The sequence below is a fragment of the Haliotis cracherodii genome, unplaced genomic scaffold (genome assembly GCF_022045235.1).
Source record: "Haliotis cracherodii isolate W230 unplaced genomic scaffold, xgHalCrac1.p SCAF_32, whole genome shotgun sequence".
Lineage (NCBI taxonomy): Eukaryota > Metazoa > Mollusca > Gastropoda > Lepetellida > Haliotidae > Haliotis > Haliotis cracherodii.
In genome coordinates, this window is record NW_027266289.1 from 1,527,260 (window position 1) to 1,539,182 (window position 11,923).

General features: G+C 40.4%; 1 protein-coding gene across 1 annotated transcript; it reads left to right on the forward strand.

Annotated features, from left to right (window-relative positions):
- The first annotated feature begins 6,383 nt into the window (after nt 1–6,383).
- LOC139477247 (histone-lysine N-methyltransferase EHMT1-like) lies at nt 6,384–8,123 on the forward strand. The gene is made up of 3 exons (XM_071259799.1): nt 6,384–6,492; nt 6,926–6,988; nt 7,528–8,123. Exons 1-3 carry the CDS (start codon nt 6,384–6,386, stop codon nt 8,121–8,123), a joined length of 768 nt encoding a protein of 255 aa, XP_071115900.1.
- Nucleotides 8,124–11,923: the final 3,800 nt, after the last annotated feature.

Consider the following 11,923-nt stretch of genomic DNA (forward strand, 5'->3'; position numbering starts at 1 on the left):
GGCCTATCCACAAAATTGAAGGCTTAAAATCAACGAAAACACAATAAAAACGTCCCTTCGGTTTCAAGCGAAAACCAGCTTGAGATTCTGATTTATAATCGTTAATTTCCATCCAACACAAAAGTGAATAACTTTCCAGTAACATTTAACAGAGAAATACCTCTGCAATTACTTCCAGATTTGTATAACGGGATAATCATACCTAAGTTTCACGAAGAAGGGAAAAACCTGTATCTAATACTTTGTTAAATAGTCATTTCAAAAAGGGAATGAGAACCGGTCCTGCACACTAAAAAACTCTGAAGGTAATCTGTCCTCTCCAGGTGCTTTGCCGAGTTTTAGATTGGAATTGGCTTCTTCTATCTCGTATGCTGTGATTTCGTCGTATAATTCATTACTAAAATATTTTTCTACAATTTTTATGGTTATCAAGGAATTGGGAAACCTAATGATCAAATTCAGAACAATCGTCTGTAGTTGCAGGGGTCAATATGTTTTTAAAATAGGATGCCCAAACGTCAGGTGATATTGTATTACTGGAGTTCTTGTTTTGTAGGGCACGTTTAAGTGTATCCCAGAATCTCTTGCAGTCATTGTCCTTTGCTGCATTCATCCCATCACTCATTTTCATATTATAGATTTTCTTTTTTCTTTCACAGCACATATTAAAATCTGCCTTTGCATCAATGTATATTTGCAAATTTAGCGCACAGTTATATTTTCTGAACTTGTTCTGTAGTCTATATTTCTCTGATTTGAATTGAACACAATCCTCATCAAACCAAGGAGGTTGTGATCTTCTAGTTTGCTTAGATGCTGTGTCATAAGCTCCTTCATTTAGAGCACTGTGAACATAATTTCAGATAGTTTGTCAATGGCTTTGTAAATGTTGTCATCTAATATCACTGAGAATTGTTCATACATAATCCGACATTGTAAATATGACCGAAAGTTTTCAACTGGTAGAATATATCTAGGAACAGTCTCCACTATACCATCTGTGGTTTCTGGTGATTCTAGTACTTGATTGTATATTACATTTAGTATTGTGCATTTGACGGGCTTATGATCTGAATCTGTACGCTGGATAACTGAAATATCAATAACATTTTGGAAAAGATCACTGGAAACTATGAAATAATCTACAGTACTGCATATATCTTGTAAGTGACAAAAGCTACCTGGGATATCCAATGGGGCTCTGCCATATACATTATGTATGCCGATTAATTAACACAAGTCCAGTAAAGCTCTACCAGACTTATTCGTTTTATATTGTTCGAGAACACTTCTTGTAACTGAAATAGTATCTCTAACATAATGTGGATCAATTGGTAAATAGTTCACATCATCATCAATGATACAATCACGGTCACATCCCGTCCTTGCATTAAAATCACCACATAAGATGAATTTACAGGACTCATCATAATCATGTTTGATATGTACTAACTGATTTTCCAATCTATCTACACCATTTTCTTCACACTTATTGTAGAACGGAAATGATTCAGATGAATTTACATAAAACTCTAAGAAGATCTCTTTCAAATGCTAAAGTAGACAGATATTTTTCTTGTTCAAGTAGTGAATTATAAGATGAATAAACATCAAGGAAAGAAGAATTTGTGATTTTGTAAATTTTGGAATTCTATATCTTTACACCGTTGTTTGAATATAACCATGAAGCATTTCTTATCGCTGCAATCCTGAGACAACCACACATATCAAAAACCGAGTTTGAAACAATAATTGTCTTACATCAGAAACCCAGTTAGTTTGACCATTTTCGTCAAATGTTTTAATATATGGTAACAGGCATACGGATATCTTATCTAAGTAGTCGACATCAGTACTTAATACAACGACTGTAAAAGTGTACACACAGTGATGTTCTTCCCAGCTATCCTAGAACTGCATTTGTTGATGTTCTTTTTCCAACAGAAAGAACACTTTTAAAGAAATTACTCTGAACCTTCTCAATGCTTTTTCTATAGGCACATCCCCAAATATCTGACCCATATAAAAGAACAGGCGCAATCAAATATTTAGCAGCAGTAGAAATGGGCGAGATGGGAATTTCTTTGTCATATTTAACAAAGAAAAAATCGCTATCCTTGCTTGAATAGCTAGTGTATCACATGCTTTAGTCAAAACAAGCCTTGAAGAGAAAAGTAGACCAAGGTATTTGAAATATGATATAACTTCAATTTGCAAACCTTTATAAAGCCACTTAAATTCTTCTCAGACAACCATCCTTTCTAAAAACTATGACCTTTCTCTTATCTAAATTAACTCAAGGCCCCTTTTGTCACAATAAGAGTCTAAAGCATCTAGTTTTCTCTGCAGTCCAAATACATTATCGTCAATAAGAGTGACATCATCAGCAAATAATAATAACATGATTTCATCAAAATTATCTTTCACAAATATTCCTCATCCCAACAATCTCCACTTCACAGACAAACTCGTTTATAAAAAATATAAAAAGAACTGGACTTAATATGCATCCTTGTCTAACACTACTTGTTGTGTTAAAAAAGACTTGTTTTCATATCTTCAACCCTTACACATGCTGTTATATTTTCTTAAATATTTCTAAGGATAATAAACATTTTACCATGAACAACTCTATTAAATAACCTCATATAACAACTTATTGCTATCTACATAGTCGAAGGCTTTTCTAAAGTCTATGAAACAGGCATAACATCTGTGGTTTGGTTTTCTAAGATTTTTCTGACATAGGGATTGTAGAACAAAAATTTGATCACTAGTGGAAAAATCATTTTTAAATCCCGCTTGTGCTGTGTGTAGCATATCATTAACTTCAACCCAGTTTCGTATTCTCAGTTTCAGTACTGTAGTGAAAATTTTACCAACAATATTTAAAAACGAAAGTCCCCTGTAATTATCCGGATTTCGGGCGTCACCTTTTTTATACAATGGGATAATCATTCCTTCATTTCAATCATCTTGAAATTCGCCATGATCAAACACAAAATTATAAAATATATTTAAATATGACACAATGGAAAGAGCATTTTTATAAAGTTCAGAAGGAACACCGTCAATACCAGGTGCTTTACCAGACTTTAAACTTCTAATAGCTGCCCTTTTTTCATCGGCAGTAATGGCTTCGGACAGTATGTCTGTAGTATTACAATAGTCACAGTAATCATAATCATGTTTGATAATAAACTCTTTGACATTTATATCAAAATCACTATGCGGGTTTGTATCTTTGATATTTAGCAATTTTTGAAGTAATGGTACCAATCAGAACTTACTACACTGTTGTGAAAACTGTAAGAACGCAGCGAAGATTTGATCTTTCTCCAGAACATTTTACAATCGTTTGACTGTGCAGCAGATTCAATCTCGTGAACGACAGACATTTTAAATAACGTTTTCACAACACAATTTACGGTATATCTTCTTTGCTACCAGGTAATTTTCTAAATTTTCTCCAGATCTGTAGTTCCTTAGAAAAACTAAACATATAAACTGACGTCCAAAATAAACTTTATCAGAATTTGAAATCACTCTTGCTCAAAAACAACAAAACATACATGCATGAAGGAAAGTCTATTAAGAAGACCAATATATCAACATAAGCAACACTGAAAATAACAATCATACCGCAACCGAGGATGACGCCAGAGCCCCCTAAAGTTGGGTGTGGTACGAAACTCGAGCTTTCAGAATCATGGGAATTAGGCAGAGTACATATCAAACACACACGTTCAATAACAAGTCATTAGTAGCGTGTGTGACCACCAAAAGCCTCAATACATGCAAAACCCTTCGACGCACAGAAAAAATCAGTCGTCTGATGAGGTCACGTGGGATTTGACGCCATTCTTCTTGGAGGGCCAAGATCAGTTCTTGCCGGTTTGCTGGAGAGTGTAGTCGTTGTCGAACACGACGATCCATCAAGTCCCAGAGGTGTTCTATTGGGGACATGTCTGGTGAGCGTGCAGGCCACGGCAGGAGGTTGACGTCGTTGGCTGCGAGGATGTTAGTGACAATTCTGGCTGTATGGGCTCTAGCGTTGTCATGCTGATAAATGACACCACGTGGCTGCTGTTAGAGAAATGGTAGGACAACTGGACGAAGAATGTTATCGATGTACCGCTGAGCTGTCAAGTCTTCGTCAATGTTGACCAGCGGTGGCCTCTCCTGCCCACAGATCCCTCCCCACAACATGACACTCCCTCCACCATATGGTACGACCTCCTGCACGCAACACGCAGCCGTCCGTTCACCCCTTCGGGGGTAAACACGTTGTCTTCCAAACATACAGAATCGACTTTCGTCAGTGAAGACAACCCTCTGCCAGTCACGTCGTTGCCAACGTCGTACAGTCCGGGTCCATCTCAATCGCAGACGACGATGTTGCGCTGTCAATAGCTGTCCTCTGTATGGTCTAAAAGCCCTGATTCCATGAGCCCTGAGTCTCCTGGCCACTGTCTGTCGACTAACCCTGTGACCTAAGGCATTTGTCGCCGATGACGTCACTGTCAGGAAGCGATTTCGGAGGTGCAAGGTACGCAAGTACCGGTCATCATGGGGCGTGGTCACCCTGGGTCTGCCTGTTATTGGCCTGTCAGCGGTCCGCCCCGTCTGTCTGTTGCTTCAAGTTGGTAACGGCAACACGGGAGCAACCGAAGGTTCGTGCCATATGGGCATGGGTGGCTCCCATCTGTAGCATACCCAAGGCTCGTTCACGTTGTTCGACTGTGAGTCGTGGCATTTCTTTTGTGTCTTTTTTATCACTGTGGATGTCTGACTTGTCGTTGCAATCGTTTTATACCCTTACCCGTACGTGCATTTGCAGTTGTCCGTGGTGCACGTGTTTTTCACGTGTTTTTCACTTTTTCGCAGTTCTCCGTGGTGCACGTGTTTTTCACGTGTTTTTCACTTTTTCGCGTGTTATCTCGCAAACAAGTAACAGCCGATTAATATTTTCTGTATACGATATTGCTGTATTTAGGTTATGTGTTTTAGATAGACTTCATCGGAAAACAATGTATACTTTGTCTGAAATTTATATTTTCAGTTGGTAAAGTTTCTTTTGGACGTCAGTTTATATTTCTTTCTTTCTCGTGGCAAATAAACATTCAGAGTCAAACCATGGAGGTTGTCTTACTCTATCATTTGATCTATTTCTATTGATAACTTTAAAGAGATCGCCAGCATATTGGAGTAATTCGACAATTTTAGCAGTCGCTGCATTTACATTCGTATGTAGAACATTTAGAAAATCCTTAACTATATGGCTGCCCATGTCAGAGTTTAATCGACTTTTAAACTCTTCATTACCGTAATCATGCCATTTGATCTTCAGTATTATTTCGGAATCCAGATCGGTCTGCCTGAGACATGGCGTACTATAGGAAATACATGGAAGCTTTTTAAACTCTTCATTACCGTAATCATGCCATTTGATCTTCAGTATTATTTCGGAATCCAGATCGGTCTGCCTGAGACATGGCGTACTATAGGAAATACATGGAAGCTTTAGCTGACATGAAACTGGTAGATGATCAGAATCCAGTCTAGAGTGAACAGCTAGGTCTATTATATACGTATTGGAACATGTTTGATGATGTGATAAAGACGTCTACCAAGCTGGTGTCCCTATAACTGACACGTGTAAAACTTCCCTCTTTGTGACTAACTGATCTCCCATTGACAATATGTATACAGAAGCTTCTACATAATTCGAGAAGTAACAACCCTTAGCTGTTTACAGTACTGTCTTACGTAGACTTTGTTGACAAAAGTCTTCGCATATACATGCATCACCAAGTGGAATATAGTCCGAGTCGGTTTCGTCCTCCACTATGAAACCATCGTTATCTCCTACTCTGGCATTAAAGTCTCCACACAGCAGTATATCAAATTTTCGTCATATTCTGATTTCAAGATGGCTAACTTTAAGTCCAAGTCATCATACCATTATTATCAGTATCCGCATAAAGCGGGGATGGCCTGGGAGGACATATTCAGAGCCTAAAAGTAACCTTTTACTGGGTGTGTTTATGCATAGACAGACCCAGTCTGGATGAATTTGTTTAACATAATTTAACAGTGCGTTCCTCCCTACACAGCCACTCCGCCTGAACATCTTCCAGAGTTCTTCAGTCTCCTTGCAGGTGATGCAAAACAAATAAAGCCTGGTAAAATATTTCTAATCCTGTCAGTGACAGGTTGCATGGTCTCTATCAGGCCAAATATTTCATATTTTGACAAAAGTTAAAAAAGTCTGTGTCTTGAATGTGTGAATGAATGCCTTGCACGTTCCAAGCGCAGACATTTATGTAAAATGTCGAGCTGAGAGGCGTTGTCTGTTGACGGGGCAGTTGACGTGACTCGGGATGGTACTTCAGTGGGCCACGGCCGTCTTCCTCGACTCAAGGAGAAGAAAGAGAAGCGCGGGAAGAAGAGCCTTCGGCGCGTCTCCCTTCACACCTCCCCTGGGGACCGGTGGGCTATGCGCCCTGTCGGCAGGAGAATGGTGCCCCATTACTGTCATATACAAAAGTGTTCACTCCACAAAATTCATACGAACAGTCTCTACAATAACAAGCTGATAAATGGAAACTCTTATTATCCTATTAATTTGAAACAAGTCAACAATTGTATTGACAGTACCGCAATAAGGCTGAATCCAACAGGCGTGTACAGACACGCGGCTCAGATGAACAGCAATCTCAATGTTTGTGTTGTATATTAATATAGTCGTTTGAGTGATTTGTTAGTCGCAATATATGTATACCTCTACTACGATAAACGTATTTAAAATTCTATTCATCAGTAAAACATTCAAATACATAAAATTTGTAGAATGGCCATATTTTGTATGTATAATGCTTATGTGGTTTGTATAGTTTTCTGAACAGCATGTTCTGTGTTTCAGCCTCGAGTGGTCCGAGTCGGACCGAGGGGATACCAGTGGCCACAAAAAAGCCTCCGACACATGGTAGGTGGGAGAACCCAGCAGGCAGAAAGATTTCACTTTAATCCCTCCAACAATAAACGAGCTGCACAGAGTCGTGTCATCGTCATCGTATTTCAGATTGGTGCTCATGTTGTCAACCACTGGACTGTCTGTCTGTACCAGACTCCGCCATCTTATTGCTGGACTACTGCTGAGTGCGGCGTAAAACAACAAACAAACAGACTGACATACTTCAATGTCATGTCTTATTATCCTAATATAACAGCAACTGTACTGACAGTATCATCTTATAAAGCTCAGTTTATCAAACGTTAAAACACTCCACGCATACATAGAATATTGTTACAACTACTTTATGTAACAGAAAGATTCTCAAACATTAAATACATAATCCTTGATTACATGAACCAGCTGTTGTCCTTTCCCTTGATCGATGTATTGTCAGCCATGTTGGAAGTGTTCGATGACGTATCGTGTCATTGTCAACACGTTGAGGTGTGAACAATGTAGATGTATGACGAAGACGTCGAGATGTGTACAGAGTTTACTTTGTGTTACAGCGACTTCATCACCAGCAGACTGTCGCCGCCTCGGTGTCGCCAGCGTGGCCGGGAACCTGGAGGAGGTGAAGCGGCTCCTGTCTCTGAACGTCGACGCCAGCTGTAGATGGTTGAGCCTGACACCGTTGATTAGGGCAGCACGGCATGGACACAGAGACGTGGTGGAGCTCCTGGTGAGTAAAGGAGCTGATGTGTCACAGGTGGACTATGTCGGTGACAACGCCCTTCACCGCGCCTGTTTTGGAGGAGACATGGAGACGGTGAAGTTTGTGCTGTCTCTGAATGTGGTGGACATCAACTGTAGAGGAAGGAGGAGCTGGACACCGGTGATGCAGGCAGCACGGTGGAAACACAGGGAGGTGGTGGAGCTCCTGGTGGGTAAAGGAGCCGATGTGTCACTGGTGAATGGGAGAGGTAACAACATCCTTCACCTCGCCTGTGCTGGAGGACACTTGGAGACGGTGGAGTTTGTGCTGTCACTGAACGTGGTGGACATCAACGCCAGGAACAACGACGGGGAGACAGCGGCCGACGTGGCGAGACGCAAGGGACATACGCGACTGGTGGATCTCCTCGTGTCCCGCGGCGCTCAATGACGTCAGTGTCGTGTTTGTGTAAACGGAGGAGGAGGCGTGACAGTGACGTGGGTGACGTTCACGTCGTCGTGTGTACATATGTCATGATTTAGGTGAAACTCTGTGTTGTTTTTGGAGATAAATAAAAAAATTAAAAACTATTTTAGACATTTTGTCATTTGTTGTGTTTGGAACTACGCATGAATAGGTAATTAGTAAATTGTTAACTGTGTGTAAATAGAGATTATTTGTGATTGGTATGTAAGCACCGCACCTCGTGATATATGTATGCATGTCGTTATATATTTCTTCGTTAATTGTACGTCATAAGTTTGTAATTAATCTTGAAAAACACAAAAAAACTGTTTGTTTACATCTCGCTGCACTCGGAGACCTCAGACCGAGCCGAGGTTCGCCCAACTGACGTGGCGTCAAATGTACAATGACAGTGAATTCACACTGTCGATGGCGTCGCGGCATTCCAGCTTAGGTCTAAACACTATAAGCTGGTTCCCGGCTCCCTATGCGCGTCGTCAACTTGCGCCATTAGATATTACACCAGCTTATAAACACCAAAGCTGTCGGCTGTTTTCTCTGCCAAATGCGACATCAGTAATTCACAGGGCGGCGCAAAGCTGGCTTCACGACAAATGCAAGTACAGCACAGGCATCAAGTGGGCGATATAGTTTAACAAAGGCAGAATATACATCTGTTTCTATGGTGATGCATATTATTGCTGCTGAAATTGAAAAGAAATATTTCTGATTGGCGAGATATTTATTAACAATTTCAATGAAGTTACCTCCCAGCGCGTAACACCTTCTTTACACTCGGACGTTCATACAGTTTGGCCCTCACTCTATGAAGGTTCATACTCCCATGAACTCACACAAAGTGAAGGTAAGTTCTTAATTCCCTATCCACAAGTGTTAAGATACAATATCTATAATGTATATTGACAAGACACGATGTGCTTTTCATTTGGCATCTATCAGTGTGTTTGTCCTAAAAGCTTTTCCGAATGTAACTGACGTTGTGAATTTGGCGATGGCTAATAAACAATCATGTTATCTAACAGTTGTTACATATACAATCGTTTTATCTAATAGTTATAATAGCATAAACAAATAAAGCATACATTATATTTCAAGAACGTATTCATAGTTTTTATTGCATATTTGATACGCTAAGATTTGATTTGTCTGTGTATTTCAGTTTATGTGATGCGTATTTTACGCAAATACTCAGCTCATCTCGAGCTCTGGAATTTACCTTTTAATTTGTTTAATCAGATTGCTTCGAGATTGTAAACAAACTTAAATCACTATCGCGCTGAGCTTGCGTGGCGCACCAACAGTGGAACCAGCTTAATAAAATCACCCAACTTCCCCCTTACATTCCTACTGTACCATTTATATGATAGTGGATACGAAATAGAATTCAGAGTGATAAAGAAAACAATTTGTATTCGGCGTCACGGAAGTCATCATTTGTTTGTAAACAAAATGGTCAGTCGGTTGCGAGTTGAACTCCAAGCATGGTTGTGGTCACTTATCATAGTGGGGAGCTTTGACTGGTGGCAGGGATAGCAAAGAGAAATCGCATTCCAATAAAAAAACAAATACTGACTCAAATTCTGCCGTATAGAAAAGTTTCTAATTAAAATAAAGCAGCAACACTTCGCGATTCAAAGATAAACGTCAAGCAAAACGTAGAAATAAGTTGATCTATAACTATATTCTCATATATATATTTTTTTCAAAAAGGACACTTCGAATCTGATGCGTACGGTTGTCTTGAGAAGGTGTGATAGCGACGAGGAAACAGCATTTGCTCGTCTCGCCGACGGCCCGAATTCGATTCCAAACATATGTACAATGTGTGAGACGTATCACTCCGCCGTGCTTTTGCTTGAATATTGCAAATACAAATCCGGCATCAAACCATACTCATACTTTGCTCATAAGCTGGCATACGTTGTAACTCGTACACCTGTTTAAAAGTTTCACACTACTAGTGCACATCCTTGTTATTCCCTGCCAGGCTCAACACCTGATGTATAACAGCTACAGAACATACACATCCACGACTAGTGCACATCCTTGTTATTCCCTGTCAGTCTCCACACCTGATGTACAACAGCTACAGAACATACACATCCACTACTGGTGCACATCCGTGTTATTCCCTGTCAGTGTCAACACCTGATGTATAACAGCTACAGAACATACACATCCACTACTGGTGCACATCCTTGTTATTCCCTGTCAGTCTCAGCACCTGATGTATAACAGCTACAGAACATACACATCCACTACTGGTGCACATCCTTGTTATTCCCTGCCAGGCTCAACACCTGATGTATAACAGCTACAGAACATACACATCCACGACTAGTGCACATCCTTGTTATTCCCTGTCAGTCTCCACACCTGATGTACAACAGCTACAGAACATACACATCCACTACTGGTGCACATCCGTGTTATTCCCTGTCAGTGTCAACACCTGATGTATAACAGCTACAGAACATACACATCCACTACTGGTGCACATCCTTGTTATTCCCTGTCAGTCTCAACACCTGATGTATAACAGCTACAGAACATACACATCCACTACTGGTGCACATCCTTGTTATTCCCTGTCAGTCTCAACACCTGATGTATAACAGCTACAGAACATATACATCCACGACTGGTGCACATCCTTGTTATTCCCTGTCAGTCTCAACACCTGATGTATAACATCTACAGAACATACACATCCACTACTGATGCACATCCTTGTTATTCCCTGTCAGTCTCAACACCTGATGTATAACAGCTACAGAACATACACATCCACTACTGGTGCACATCCTTGTTATTCCCTGTCAGTCTCAACACCTGATGTATAACAGCTACAGAACATACACATCCACTACTGATGCACATCCTTGTTATTCCCTGTCAGTCTCAACACCTGATGTATAACAGCTACAGAACATACACATCCACGACTGGTGCACATCCTTGTTATTCCCTGTCAGTCAGAACATGCACCATATGCCATGTTGAGCATACTAAAGATAATTGCATGTGTATCTGGTGATATTCTGTTCAAAAGAAAGCAATAATCTTGATGTTACATACATATCAAACTTGACAGATGAACAGACGGGGGATAATTAATAAAATAAACATGTAGATTCCTTATGATTGACTGTATTACAAAGGTGTCACTGGCATTTCTTCCCAGTTCGACTGCAGACTGGCTCTGTTTTAAATGCAATGTCCAGATGTGAGTGAGTGAGTGAGTGAGTGAGTGAGTTTTGGGTGGGTGGGTGGGTGGGTGGGTGCGTGTGTGGTGATTTGGGTGCGTGCGTGCGTGCGTGCGTGCGTGCGTGAGTGCGTGAGTGAGTGAGTGAGTGAGTGAGTGAGTGAGTGATCGAGTGAGTGAGTGAGTGAGTGAGTGAGTGAGTGAGTGAGTGAGTGAGTGAGTGAGTGAGTGAGTTGCCCCCGGATGTGATACAGAACATCTCGGAATGTCTCCCATAATGCTGCTCCAGGAAAACAAAAGTGAGTAAATAGAGGTTATCACGCGAGTGTGTGTTGTGGATGGTGAATATCCTTGGCAAGCTAAATACATAGTATTTATTCCTAATACAGGATATTTACCATCCCCAAGCACACAAGCTCGATAACTTCTTTATCATATAATGTCATTCTTTAATTCTGTGTTTTAAAATCGCTTTCCCTCTCTCACAAACATTACCGAAACATTGCGAGTTTTTCTTGAATGCGCGCATTAATATTTATTACGTCACAGGGTAAGTGAT

Excerpts from the sequence above, each read along its gene's own strand:
- LOC139477247 (XM_071259799.1), top strand. The coding sequence starts at position 6,384 with ATGGTACTTCAGTGGGCCACGGCCGTCTTCCTCGACTCAAGGAGAAGA. Across the intron at positions 6,493-6,925 it reads CACACCTCCCCTGGGGACCG|CCTCGAGTGGTCCGAGTCGG; the intron begins GTGGGCTATGCG and ends TCTGTGTTTCAG. Across the intron at positions 6,989-7,527 it reads AAAAAAGCCTCCGACACATG|CGACTTCATCACCAGCAGAC; the intron begins GTAGGTGGGAGA and ends TTTGTGTTACAG.